This window comes from Camellia sinensis, chromosome 6, assembly GCF_055761805.1.
Source record: "Camellia sinensis isolate YWXY chromosome 6, ASM5576180v1, whole genome shotgun sequence".
In the NCBI taxonomy this organism is placed as follows: domain Eukaryota; kingdom Viridiplantae; phylum Streptophyta; class Magnoliopsida; order Ericales; family Theaceae; genus Camellia; species Camellia sinensis.
In genome coordinates this window covers 153740813-153752622 of record NC_138966.1, presented here as the reverse complement: position 1 = coordinate 153752622, position 11810 = coordinate 153740813, and the positions used below count along the sequence as shown (strand labels likewise).

At 41.8% G+C, this 11810-nt stretch overlaps 1 protein-coding gene across 1 annotated transcript; it reads right to left on the bottom strand.

Moving 5' to 3' along the window:
• Positions 1–4895: 4895 nt before the first annotated feature.
• LOC145793711 (uncharacterized) lies at positions 4896–11427 on the bottom strand. Its single transcript, XM_082876578.1, has 3 exons — positions 10884–11427; positions 10218–10397; positions 4896–5101 (listed from the first exon to the last, which is right to left on the bottom strand). The coding sequence occupies exons 1-3, from the start codon at positions 11425–11427 to the stop codon at positions 4896–4898; spliced, it is 930 nt and encodes a 309-aa protein (XP_082732704.1).
• Positions 11428–11810: the final 383 nt, after the last annotated feature.

Below are 11810 nucleotides of genomic sequence, written 5' to 3'. Positions count from 1 at the left end.
TGTACTTTTTGCTTAGTTTCTTTTTGTTTGGTAGCATTAGCACATGTATAGCTTTAGATAGGTTTTATTGCTTTAAAACTTGTACTCCTCTTTGTAAAAACAAACATGATCGGAATAAAACCTTATAGTTTTGTTTTTTATGAAAATGTGTTGTTATTTTGCATCATGAGCACCATATTTGCATAAAAAAAAAGGATTGGAATTGAATTGGCTAAGAGCACACTGGATTAAAACAAAATCCTAATCGGGGTAACAAACCGACCATCAAACAAAATAGAGAAAAGCAATATACAACTTAATAAGCAAAACAACAACAACTCGATAAACAAAACAACTCAAATACAACTTAACAAACCTGCTAAACCTAAAAGGACTCAAAATAAGACCTTAAAATACACAAAGAACAGAATAAAACACATGCTTTCAGCACTGTTTAGCACACAGGTGGATAGCAGGTCAGATTGAGGGATTGCCGCCCACAAATAGGGATTGCCGGCTACTTGTCGGCCATAAGGGGTGGCCTGCTAGGAACCAATGCACTTTGCTGGCCACCAATGTGGCTTGTCGGCTACTTGCCGACCATCAATGTGATGCACCTCTAGATTTTTGATACCTGGCTTTCACTCATTACCTTATCTTCTACAAAAAGGTTTGACCTTCGTTATTTCTTCATTTCTGCTGTAAATTCCTCACAAGTGGAGCCATTTTCACCGAAAAACTCTCGTATTGGATTGCGACTTTAGACGGCTCGAAAAAGGTGAATTTCTAGGGGTCGGCATAAATGCACTTTTTTTGCTGAGCCATTCTCTGCTTTGTTTTCCGTTCGTTCATGTCGCAGCTAGATGTTGGAATCCAATTACACATGTCTTTAACTTCGAAGGACAAGAAATATCCCCAACAATTGAAGACTTTCAGGCGCTAATGGAATCCCGACGTGATGAGGAAATCCTACCTCAGGCCTGCTTCAACCACATTTAAGCTTTGGGATGGATGTGCGGGCTCACTCTACTCGAGGCCCGATCCTTGGTTCACAACGGAGAGCTGGACATTCCCAGCTTGATTCATCGATTTTCTGATGTCGGTGACCGAGGTGACCTTTTCTGGAGGGGTGTTTGGCAACACGCCCTTTGCTTATGTATGCTGGCTCATTTCCTTCCCACCCCAAATTTTGGCGGGTCTAATATTCAGCTAGTTGAAGTGGCCCAAGGTTTGAAAGAAGGCAAGAGTTGCCTTGGCTTGGTGCTGGCAGAGACTTTGATAGGCTTAGACGCATTTCATCGGCAAGAGACTACCAAATTCGTAGGGAGTCCTCTACTTCTTCAGGTAATGTTTCCCACCCTTTTATCATATGTATTTCACACATCTCTCGACACTCATGCTCTGTTTTTCTCTCAAAGCCTTTTTCTTACTTTTCTCTCAATACACATCTTTGTATTCTTTAATCTTTCTTTTCTTTCATCCCTTTCCAGGTATGGCTTATGGATAAGCTGAAGGTAGTGGACTCTTGCCCCTAAGCACTCAGCTCGAGGCTATTTCTTCTGCCACCATCTAGTGGATTTCCCAAACGAGGGATGGTGGTGCCACTGGACGTGCAACAGGTCTACTGTTAACATTGTTTGGCATTGCCCCTGGCTTAACCTAACCGCAATGAGCTACAACATAACTTGGCAACCTGGCATACAGCTGATTGGCCTTACACACTGTGTATTCTACTTCCTGTTCCAATTCAGACGTCAGTTTTGGCATAATCAGATTTGCCCAGAAGAGGAGGTAGAGTATCCAGTTTTATTCCCCATTCGTGGTTCACATTTGGCTAGGTATCCCGCTGCTTGGAGGACGAGAGAGCTTCTGGCCCCTGCCCCTAGTTTTAGTTGTGTCCTTTCTAGAAAATGCGTGGCTTGGCTTGAGGATGAGGCACAAACTGAACCCACTTTAGCTTCAGAAGCTTCCACGAGCTCAGGGACGGGACGCAGGAGCACCTGACTCATCTATGTCCCCAGCTTATTTGCTTTGACCTTTCTTTTCAAGTTTTTGTCAATGTAATAAAAGCAACTTTGATTTGTATCAGAGAGTTGGAGAACTTTGTATTGAAATCAATGAAATTAAAGTTGTGAGCATTAAAATTTTTTTTTTTTGGGTCCAAAAATGGTCTAAGTTGTAAAAAGGTAAAATTTGAACAAAATCAACTTTTATTAAAGCTTTCCAAAACCATTTTCAAAAAGGATCACCACCTGACATGCACGGAATCAATCCTCATGATGTATAACTCCAAATCAAAAGATCACAAATTGCCCCTTGATTGAATAGCACCGCTCAGTACTGTAACCAGCTTTTCTCTCAGACTAAAGATTACAACCGAACTCTTAGGTAAAGAACAGACAAAGAATAATAACTCCACCCGACTAGATAGTTTTGATGATGTAAGGACAAGTCCAATTGCTTCTGAACTTGTCCCTAGGGTCATGGATGGGAGCTCGGTTGTCTTTCAGCACCATGTCTCCCTCTTTGAGATTCTAAGACTTAACTTTCTTGTTGAAAGCCCTAGCAATCCTGTGTTGATAACCCTGAATGTGATTCAATGCTTTCAACCTTCTCTCATCAAATAGCATCAGTTCCTCGAATCTGTTCTGTTGCTAGTCTGCCTCTGCTATTTGACAGTCAGCCATAACTCGTAGCGACTAGACTTCTATTTCAATTGGCAGAACAACCTCCATCCCATAGACTAGAGAGTAAGGAGCTGCCTTTGTAGACGTCCAGATTGAAGTTCTATAATCCCAGAGTGCAAATGGCAATTTGCTTGGCCAGTCCTTATAGGTCTCAACCATCTTTTGCAAAATAGTCTTGATGTTCTTGTTGCCGGCCTCAACAGCTCCGTTGGTTTGCCGCGGTATGTAGACGACTTGTGAAAAGCCACATTTTATTTCTCCAACAAGTCAATCACCTCCTTCTTGAAGTGGGAGCCATTATCTAAAATGATCTCGTTCGAGACTTCGTATTGGAAAATGATGTTGTTCTGGATGAACTTAGCCACATGTGCTGCTTTCAACCCTGCATAAGACTGAGCTTCCACCCACTTTGTAAAGTAGTCAATTGCCATCAGAATGTATTCATGCCCATTTGACCCTTTTGGTGTGACTGCGCTGATGACGTCGATCCGCTAGACCGAGAAAGGCTATGGTGTAGTAATGGTTTACAGTTTTGACAGCGGAATGTTCATGCGATTGGCATCGCTGAACAAAACCATTACAATCCTCCTCCATAGTGGACCAATAGTAACCTTGCCTGAGAATCTTTCGGGCTAACATCACTCCGTTCATGTGCACTCCACACTCTCTCCCATGGATGGCTTCCATCAGGTGTTTTGATTCCTCTTCATCGACGCACAACTTGTGCATTCCCAGATGACCTCGTTTGTACAATTTACCTCCGTAGATAATAAATTGGACGACTATTTGCCGTATTCCTCTTTTGTCCTTAGCATTTTCCCTTGGTGGGTATACCTCATTTTCCAAGAAGTTCCAAATATCGTAGTACCAAGGGTTTTTGTCTTGCGCTTCATCTATTGCGGCGATAGTTTCATAGGCCGGTGTGTATCTCTGCTCAATGATAATTGGACGCATCCGGACTCCCAACGGGATGTCTATCATAGAAGATAGAGTTGATAAGGCATCAGCGAACCTATTGTTCTCTCTCAGTAGATGCGCAAGAGTCAGTTTCTCAAACCTAGGAAATAGAATATCTAGGGTCTGATGATAAACCTTCATCTTTTCTTCTTTAACCTTCCTGTCTTCATTTGTTTGAGAAACAACTAGATTCGAGTTCCCGATAACATCCAAGCTTTTTGCCTCTAGTTCTAGGGTGGCTTCTAAACCAGCGATACACGCTTTATACTTTGCTTCGTTGTTGGAGAACTTGAATGGGAGTTTGAAGGCTAACGGTATATGGGAATTTTCGGGTGTTATCAGCAACACACCTATCACATAACTGTATTAGTTGGATGCTCTGTCAAAGTACATTGTCCAAGTTTCCTACTCAACTTGCAGAACGACCTCATCTGGGAACAGGTATTCCACTGCTTTGTCCCCTTCCACTGGGTGATCTACCAGGAATTCCGCTACAACTCTTCCATTGACCGACTTGCGAGTGACATACTTAAGATTAAATTTGGAGAGAAGAAGTAACCAACGAGCTAGCCTACCCGTAAGTGCTGGTTTCTCAAAGAGATATTTGATGGGATCCAATCTCGAAACCAGAATTACAGAGTGAGCTAACAAGTAGTGCCTCAACTTCTTAGTAGCCCATACCAAGGCTAGGCAAGCTTTCTCTAGTGGCATATAGCGGGTCTCATACTCCAGCATCTTCTTGCTTAGGTAATAGATGGCTTTCTCCATCCTATCTTCAGATTCCTGAGCAAGCATGCATCCCATAGTTGTGTCGGTTACTGACAAATACATAATCAAAGGCTTCCCCGGCTCTAGCGGCGATAACGCTGGCAGATTTTGAAGGTACTGCTTGATCTGCTCGAAAGCAACTTGACGTCGATCATGCCATCGAAATTTCTTCCCTTTCTTCAAGAGACCAAATAGTGGTTCACAAGTCAAGGTTAATTTGGAAAAAAATAGTCTTATGAATTGCACTTTACCCAGAAAGCCTTGCACCTCCTTTTCAGTCCTTGGTTGTGGCATTTCTAGTATGGCCTTGATTTTGGAAGGATCTACTTCGATGCCTCTCTGTGTAATAAAAAAGCCTAGCATTTTCCCTATTGTTACACCGAAAGTACATTTCTGCGGGTTCAACCTCAGCCTGTATTCTCTGATTCGTTGAAAGAATTTCTTCAAGGCGGTGTAGTGGCCCTCTCTTTCTTTAGACTTCACAATCATGTCGTCCACATACACCTAAACCTCCTTAAGGATCATGTCGTATAGAATAGTGGTTACAACCCTCTGATAGGTAGCCCCGACATTCTTCAGCCCAAATGGCATAACCCGATAATAGTAGGTTCCCCACGACATAGTAAATGGAATTTTCTCTCTGTCCTTAGGTGCCATCAGAATCTGGTTATACCCGGAAAACCCATCCATGATAGACAGCAGTGTATGGCCTGCAGTAAAATCCACTAATTCATCGATGTGCAGTAGAGGAAATCATCCTTCATACTGGCTTTGTGCAAATCCCAAAAGTCCACACACACCTGGATTCTTCTGTCCTTTTTCGGCACTGGGACGATGTTGGCCAACCAAGTCAGGTACTCAGATACTAGCAAGAACCCTGCATCAATCTACTTGGTGACCTCTTCCTTGATTTTCAATTCCCAATCTAGACGGATTCTTCACAACTTCTATTTGACGAGTCGGGCCTCGGGGTCAAGAGGGATCTGATGTTGTACAATCTCAGGATCGATTCCATTCATGTCTTCGTAGGACCACGCGAAAGCATCTTTGAAATCTTTTAATAAAGCGACTAAATGCTTGCGCTCCTCCGAAGACAACGTGGACCCGATCTAGACCAGACGTGGATCCTTCTCAGTACCCACATTAATAGAAATGATTTCATTAGCAAGGGTGTAGCTCGACTTTTTTCGCACCCCCTTTCGGAGAGCTCGAATTGGTCTTACAGTTCGGACTCCCATCACGGTTCTGAATCTAATCTCACAAAGTGCAATGTGAAATTAATAAACACCAAAGAGTCCAATATGGCAAATCATTTTGGAAAATCGATTTTAAATCAAATAATGCCAAAACTAGACTACTTTGCCAGATTACAAAGTCGCTACCTAAATATTTTATTTTTGGGAAATTTAGGAAACCCTGACTCATGCCAAAGGCCACGTGTCCGGCATCACAAAAGTTGCCTCGGCTCGAGAACTTAGGTACGAGAGGGGAACATCATGAATTGAGCATCCCCGCTCGCTCGATCAAAGGATCGGCCTCTACTAACCATGATATGTTGTTTTTATAAACACATGTGCTCTTATTCCGGTTTATTATGTGATGCGCACATCCAAGTATAGACTAGATCGCTAGAATCAGAATGAATTCAATTCATGTTTGTTTTTGAAAATGGTTTGAATTTGCCACCCTCAAGTGGGCTTAAAGCGCGGATTTTCCATCAAACGAGATAGGCTTAAAACATGATTTGCCACTTCGCAAAGTGGGCTTAAAAACTCACATTTGTCGAATTGTTCCAATTCAAATAATCAAGCTTCCATCCACAGGCATTCATGTAGTTTAGCATATAAACACATAGCCTCATGAAAAGTATGCTTAACATGGCAACATGGCAATCACACTCATGCAAGCATGCTAAAGCGCAAAAGCTTACCAAGTACTCCAAGCCAAAACAAAAACTAGTTAGAAATATGCATGATCCTAACTATACAAAATACCTAATGCAACACATGCAATATGCAACTAATAGGCTCGGCTACTAATATGGCATATGATACAATTTGATAACATGCTTTGAAACATGTATTCAAATAAGTATTGAAATGACTATGGAATTTGAATGATGCGCCGAGCCTTGGTGCATGCAATACAAATGAATGGATGCAAACATGCAAGCATAAGGTATGCTAAATGAAATATGATCCCTAATCTAACCATCGAAAGTGATTAAATAAAAGGGAGAAAGACATGGGATTGGAAGACATGCACACACACAAACGCACACTTATTACAACATTGCGCCCTTGCGAAGGAGGGTTCGGATGAATAAGCTAAGTATTACAAAACGAACTAATTAACTATTCTAGCTAATTAATTATTACAACACAATTGAATAACTAGCTATGCTAAGTCAATTAAAATATTACAAAACGAATTGAATAACTAGCTATGCTAAGCTAATTAAGTACAACACCTGAATTGAATAATTAGCTACGCTAACTAACTAAAGCAATTTAAATAAAGAAAGTAAATGGGCTTGAAGGCGAGGGAGACATGCATGCTCAGTTTGCTTCCTCCCAGAAATCCACTGCCCTGCCTTTGGATGCCTCCGTTTGCTTTCGTTTGATCTCTGAAAATTATGCCAACTCCCAAAATGCCTCTGCTCCAACTCAGGAACATACTGATGCAAAATTCATTTCTGGCCAGTCGGCTACCAATGGAGGCTGTCGGTTACCATTGGTGGCTGATCAGCTGCTTTAACTGGCCGGTCGGCCACTGATTTCCTGGATTTCTCTTTTTGCTACAACAGAGAGCAAACAGAGGCAAAACAGTGTATTCCAAGGAATATATGTGTGTACTTCTACTCTTATTATCATTTCTCAACCTTAAATGAGTGTAGCTCTTGGCTCTTAAGCCATCAATCAAGCATTTTCAATGCATGATAGCTAGAGAACCAAGCTTGTATAAGGTCAATAAATGCACAAACAAGACCAAAACAACCACCACCCTATCATGCATGATCAAAGGTGACAGTGGCCAAGAAAAATGACACGTTTAATCACTTTGAGGATGAAACATCCCATTTTTCTTGTGTTTGGATTAACGTGCGATCCAAACACATGCAATGCAACACAACATGCTTATCTTGTTCATGTTTTACTTTATTCATTTTGTTTACATATTTTACATTACCAAATCATTGTTTAACCGGTTAAGTCCAAGGTGATTGTCCTCTAATTAGAGAGGGGTCAACCAAAGGATGACTTAAGACATGAGAGAGATCATGCCGTTGGTTAGTAAAAACCCTGAAAAGAGGATTAACACCGTTAAGTACAAGTCTCAATCTTAAGCTTAAACACAACCTTAAGGCTAACCAACCTCAAAGAAAATGGAAAAGTGAAGAAATGAGGGAGGTGGCAGATATTTCAGTACTGAAATGGCATGTAAAATGACACTAAATCATGCAAGCAACACATGCATAACATGTTTAAGAGCCTAACTCATTAAGCTAGTGAAGATCATAACACCATAGGCATGCAATACAAAGCTCAACTGACCAAGCCAGCTCTAGACAGAGTTAAAATATGCCAAAACAGTGGCTAAAACTTGCTGAGATTAAGGCACAAAAGGTTAGAAAAACAAGCTCACATGTTAGTTTGCAAACAAGACTCAAGAGCAACTCTAAAAAAGCAATGAAAAAGTGAAACAAATGAGCATGTGACAAAGCTATAAGCACTGAAATTACATGTAAAAAGACACTTCAACATGCAACCATCTCCAGCAAATCAAGTTTAAAGGGGTAGAATGGCCAGCTAGTGAAGCTATTTGCACTACAACTATGCAAAACAAGGCTTATATGACCAAGATAGCCCAAAACAGATCTAAAACCAATCAAAATAGAAGCTAAAATATGCTTGAATTAAGCTAAGTTATACCATAAAAACATGCTACCATAGGATGCTAATTAGGCATGCAAGTGAGACACAAGGAGGGGAGGCCAACCCCTCCATTTTTGGACTTCAAAACATGCTTTCCGCCACTGAAATAACTCTAAATTTCAGTGGTGGAAAGGCCCAAAAAGTTTGATTTAAAGGTGGTAAGAAATGGCATAAAACGCTTCACAAGCCAAAGAGCAAAAAGGGGAGACAACCCCCTAGCTCAAAATAAGCTCAAACCACCATTTTTAGGACTAAAAAATAGAGGTTTTTATAGTTAAAATCCAGGCCAAAAATAGTTCAAAAAGATGGCAAAACAAGTTATGCAAAACAAGTTTTAAAGGTAAGTCTTATACCTCTTGAAGCCAAGCACACTTTAGGCACAAATGAGACACCAAATCAAGCTAAAATCACATTTTAAAGCTCAAAGAAAGTCCCAAGGAATCTCAGCCCAATGGTGGTCAAGTTTGATCAAGGCAAAGGAGAAGTGTATCTTTATTTGTATGCACAAAAGGGTAAGAGAGAGAGAAGTCTAGAGAGAGACAAATCTAGAGAGAGAGAGGATTTTTAGAGCGAGAGGCTCTCAAAATTTGCTAACCTTGTAATGTGAGAGATATGGCCTCTATATATAGATATATAAGAGCTCAAGTCAAAACTATCAATTCAGAAATATCTGGAGCAGTGTGGGAGACAGCTGGAGGTGAAGATCTACAAAATCTGAGCTTTTTTCACAAGTGGCCGATAGCCAGAAGTAGTGGCCGGTCGTCCACTTGTGGTGGCCAGTCGGCCACCAAAAATCTGCTTCCAGGCCCGACTTTAAACGGGCATATCTCCTTCATTTGGACTCCTTTGCAGGTCATTCTTGTGTCTAAATTGAAGCCCCAAAATTTTTCTTTCCAATGGAGGAAGCCTCACATCAAAATTATAAGATTTCTAAGAGATATTCCTATTTTAGTGAAGACTGCTCAGTTTTGATTCAACCAGATTGATGCCTAACTTCAACCAGCCATATCTCCCTCATCTGGCCTCGGCTTGAAGAGATTCTTGAATGTAAAATGAAGCCCCAAAAGTCCACTTTCCAAAGATAGTGGCCTCATAGTTGAAATCCCAGTGTACAAATGGATAGCCTAATTTAACGAGGGCTGCTCGACTCTCTCTTAACGATTCATGCCCATCTTCTTCCCCAACTTGGTTTCTTCCCTGTCCTCCAATTTTCTTCAACTCCAAACCTCTAAATAAGATGTTTTAAAGATTTTTTCAAAGAGTTCACCTCTCTTTCATTAATTTCTACTTTGTCCTTGCTTAGTTTACGGAAAAGGGCAACATTTAATAAAATGCGAGCCTCGGAACATCGTAAGAACTTTGTTTCAAAAATATTTTAGTCAATGCTCTCCTTGCCGAAGAAATTGAACCTTTGCATAGCATTGCCTGTACCATCGAATGATCCAATTAGTGGCACTTAAGTCTTAAGGACAGTTAAAAATGGGGTGTCTCCAAAGGGTTTTTGCAAACCTCTCCTGCTTTCGATTAATCATGTTTTTCAAAACCAGAGGAATTCCTTCCTCATGCAATAAACAAGCGGGACAGAGAAATACTCCGAATCAGCATCATTCTCATTGATAAGGTCTAGCTTTTCCAACTTTTAAGTTACAACCGACCAAAAAGCAAAGGAAAAAGATGACCTGGACAAGACCATGGCATCCAGGTTATCACCCCCAGGAATACCAGAATGTAACTCAGAAGAACTGGAATCTGATTCCGACTCTACAGACTTTGTGAAATCAGATTCTGGTTCAGCACCCGACTCAGAAACTAGACAGGTAGCCCTCCTCCAGCTGCCAAATGAGAGACGGTGCTTCAGATGCATCCAAAATGCTGCTAGATGGGTTCACACCCAGTTCTGCCCCAATCATGGAGATGATAAGGTTGTCTCTTAAGCTCTCTGAGTCAGCCAGAGGATCTTTGAGGAGACATATCAGTGCTGCTCCTATTCTAAGCTCACAGTTGTCTGAGTCATTTTCCATGCTTTGTTCGGTTTTAGTGGTTGATTTATCCTTTTCCTCAGCATCACTTTCTTGGAATTGCAAGTCAAAGAAAATTTCAAATCCAGGAACACGTTGCTTCACAAAATTCATCCAGGGCTCAGGAAAGCCGCAAAAGGGAAAGTCTTCTCCCTCCCAAACAAAGTGGCCATTCAGTGTTCCCTGAATTGGTCTATGATTAAGCTCATAGTGCTTCCCAACCTGCTTAGCTCTGGCTCTGCCTGCTATCTCTTTCCTTTTCCTAATCTAGTCCTCTTTGGTGGGTATGTATCCCAAACCAAAGGCATGTGGATTATACGGCACATCGGCCAATACTGTAACGCCCTTCCGGCCACTTTTTCCCAATCTCATTCCGGGCACATATTGTAGTTTGTTCATGACATAAATTGATTGGGCGCTGACATACATGCCCTCATCAGTGGCCAAGATATCTTGCACTATCTGGGCCTCAGCCAGTGTGAACCCTGAAAGGAAAAATCCTCTTCGCCATGAATGATTTCCATCACAGATATAGTTACCTTTGGCAAAGGATGAATGGATGAATTCCCGAAGATATGAATTCCCGAAGACGATTGCCACCCCTTTCTCGTGAGGGTATTTCAACATTTGGTGGAGGGTTGAGGAGACAGCTTTCACCTGATACAACTGGGGTTGCCCAAGTAGTAGATTAAAGGTGGCCAGGACATCTAGGACATAGAACTCAATATCCTGTTGAGCTGGACCGACTTGAACTCTGATCTGTACCGTGCCCATGACCTCCCGACTTGTATTGTCATACGCCCGAATCACCTGGGCTGTAGGCACGAAGTTTGCTGTTCTCAAGTCGATAGCATAAGCCGTGCGAGAATGACAGACGTTGATTGCTGACCCGGTGTCGACCAATACCACTGGTACCCACTTTTCTCTACACTCCATCAATATGTACAGAGGTTTGTTGTGTGCTGAGCCTTTCGGCAGCAGTTCTTTGTCTAATAAGGTTAAAGTTCGTGCAGCGCATCTTGGGAAAACCAGCCCCACCAGCTGTTCAGGGGTAGTATCAATGGACAACTTAGCTTTGTCCATTGCTGATAGTACAACCTGTCTGTGCACTCGAGATGCCACGAGCAGACCCCAAATCGAAATGTCGCCTTGAATTTTCTTTAACTGTTTCAGCACAATTATTTCTTCCAACTATTTTTCCTTTTGCTTCGCAACTTCTTTATTCTTCCCAGATGCCTCGGCTTGGTCCAAGTGTGGCGGTTTGAAATATCGGCCACTTCTCGTCATGTGGTCGATCTCTTCCACATACCAGGTGTTGTCAGAAAGGTTCTCACCCTAATCTTCTTCGGTGTGAGCCAAATGGAGGTCGTCATCATCCCACCAGACTCTTTTGGCAGTCGACATGCAGTTATCCGGCTCCATTTGGATCAATTTCTCATCACAAATTTCCCCCACAGGGTGTCAGG

Coding starts and splice junctions, on each gene's coding strand:
- LOC145793711 (XM_082876578.1), bottom strand. CDS start 11,427: ATGGACAAAGCTAAGTTGTCCATTGATACTACCCCTGAACAGCTGGTG. Junction 10,398..10,883: donor CCATTCATCCTTTGCCAAAG/GTAACTATATCT, acceptor TGCAATTCCAAG/AAAGTGATGCTGAGGAAAAG. Junction 5,102..10,217: donor CATGATTGGGGCAGAACTGG/GTGTGAACCCAT, acceptor ATTTTACTGCAG/GCCATACACTGCTGTCTATC.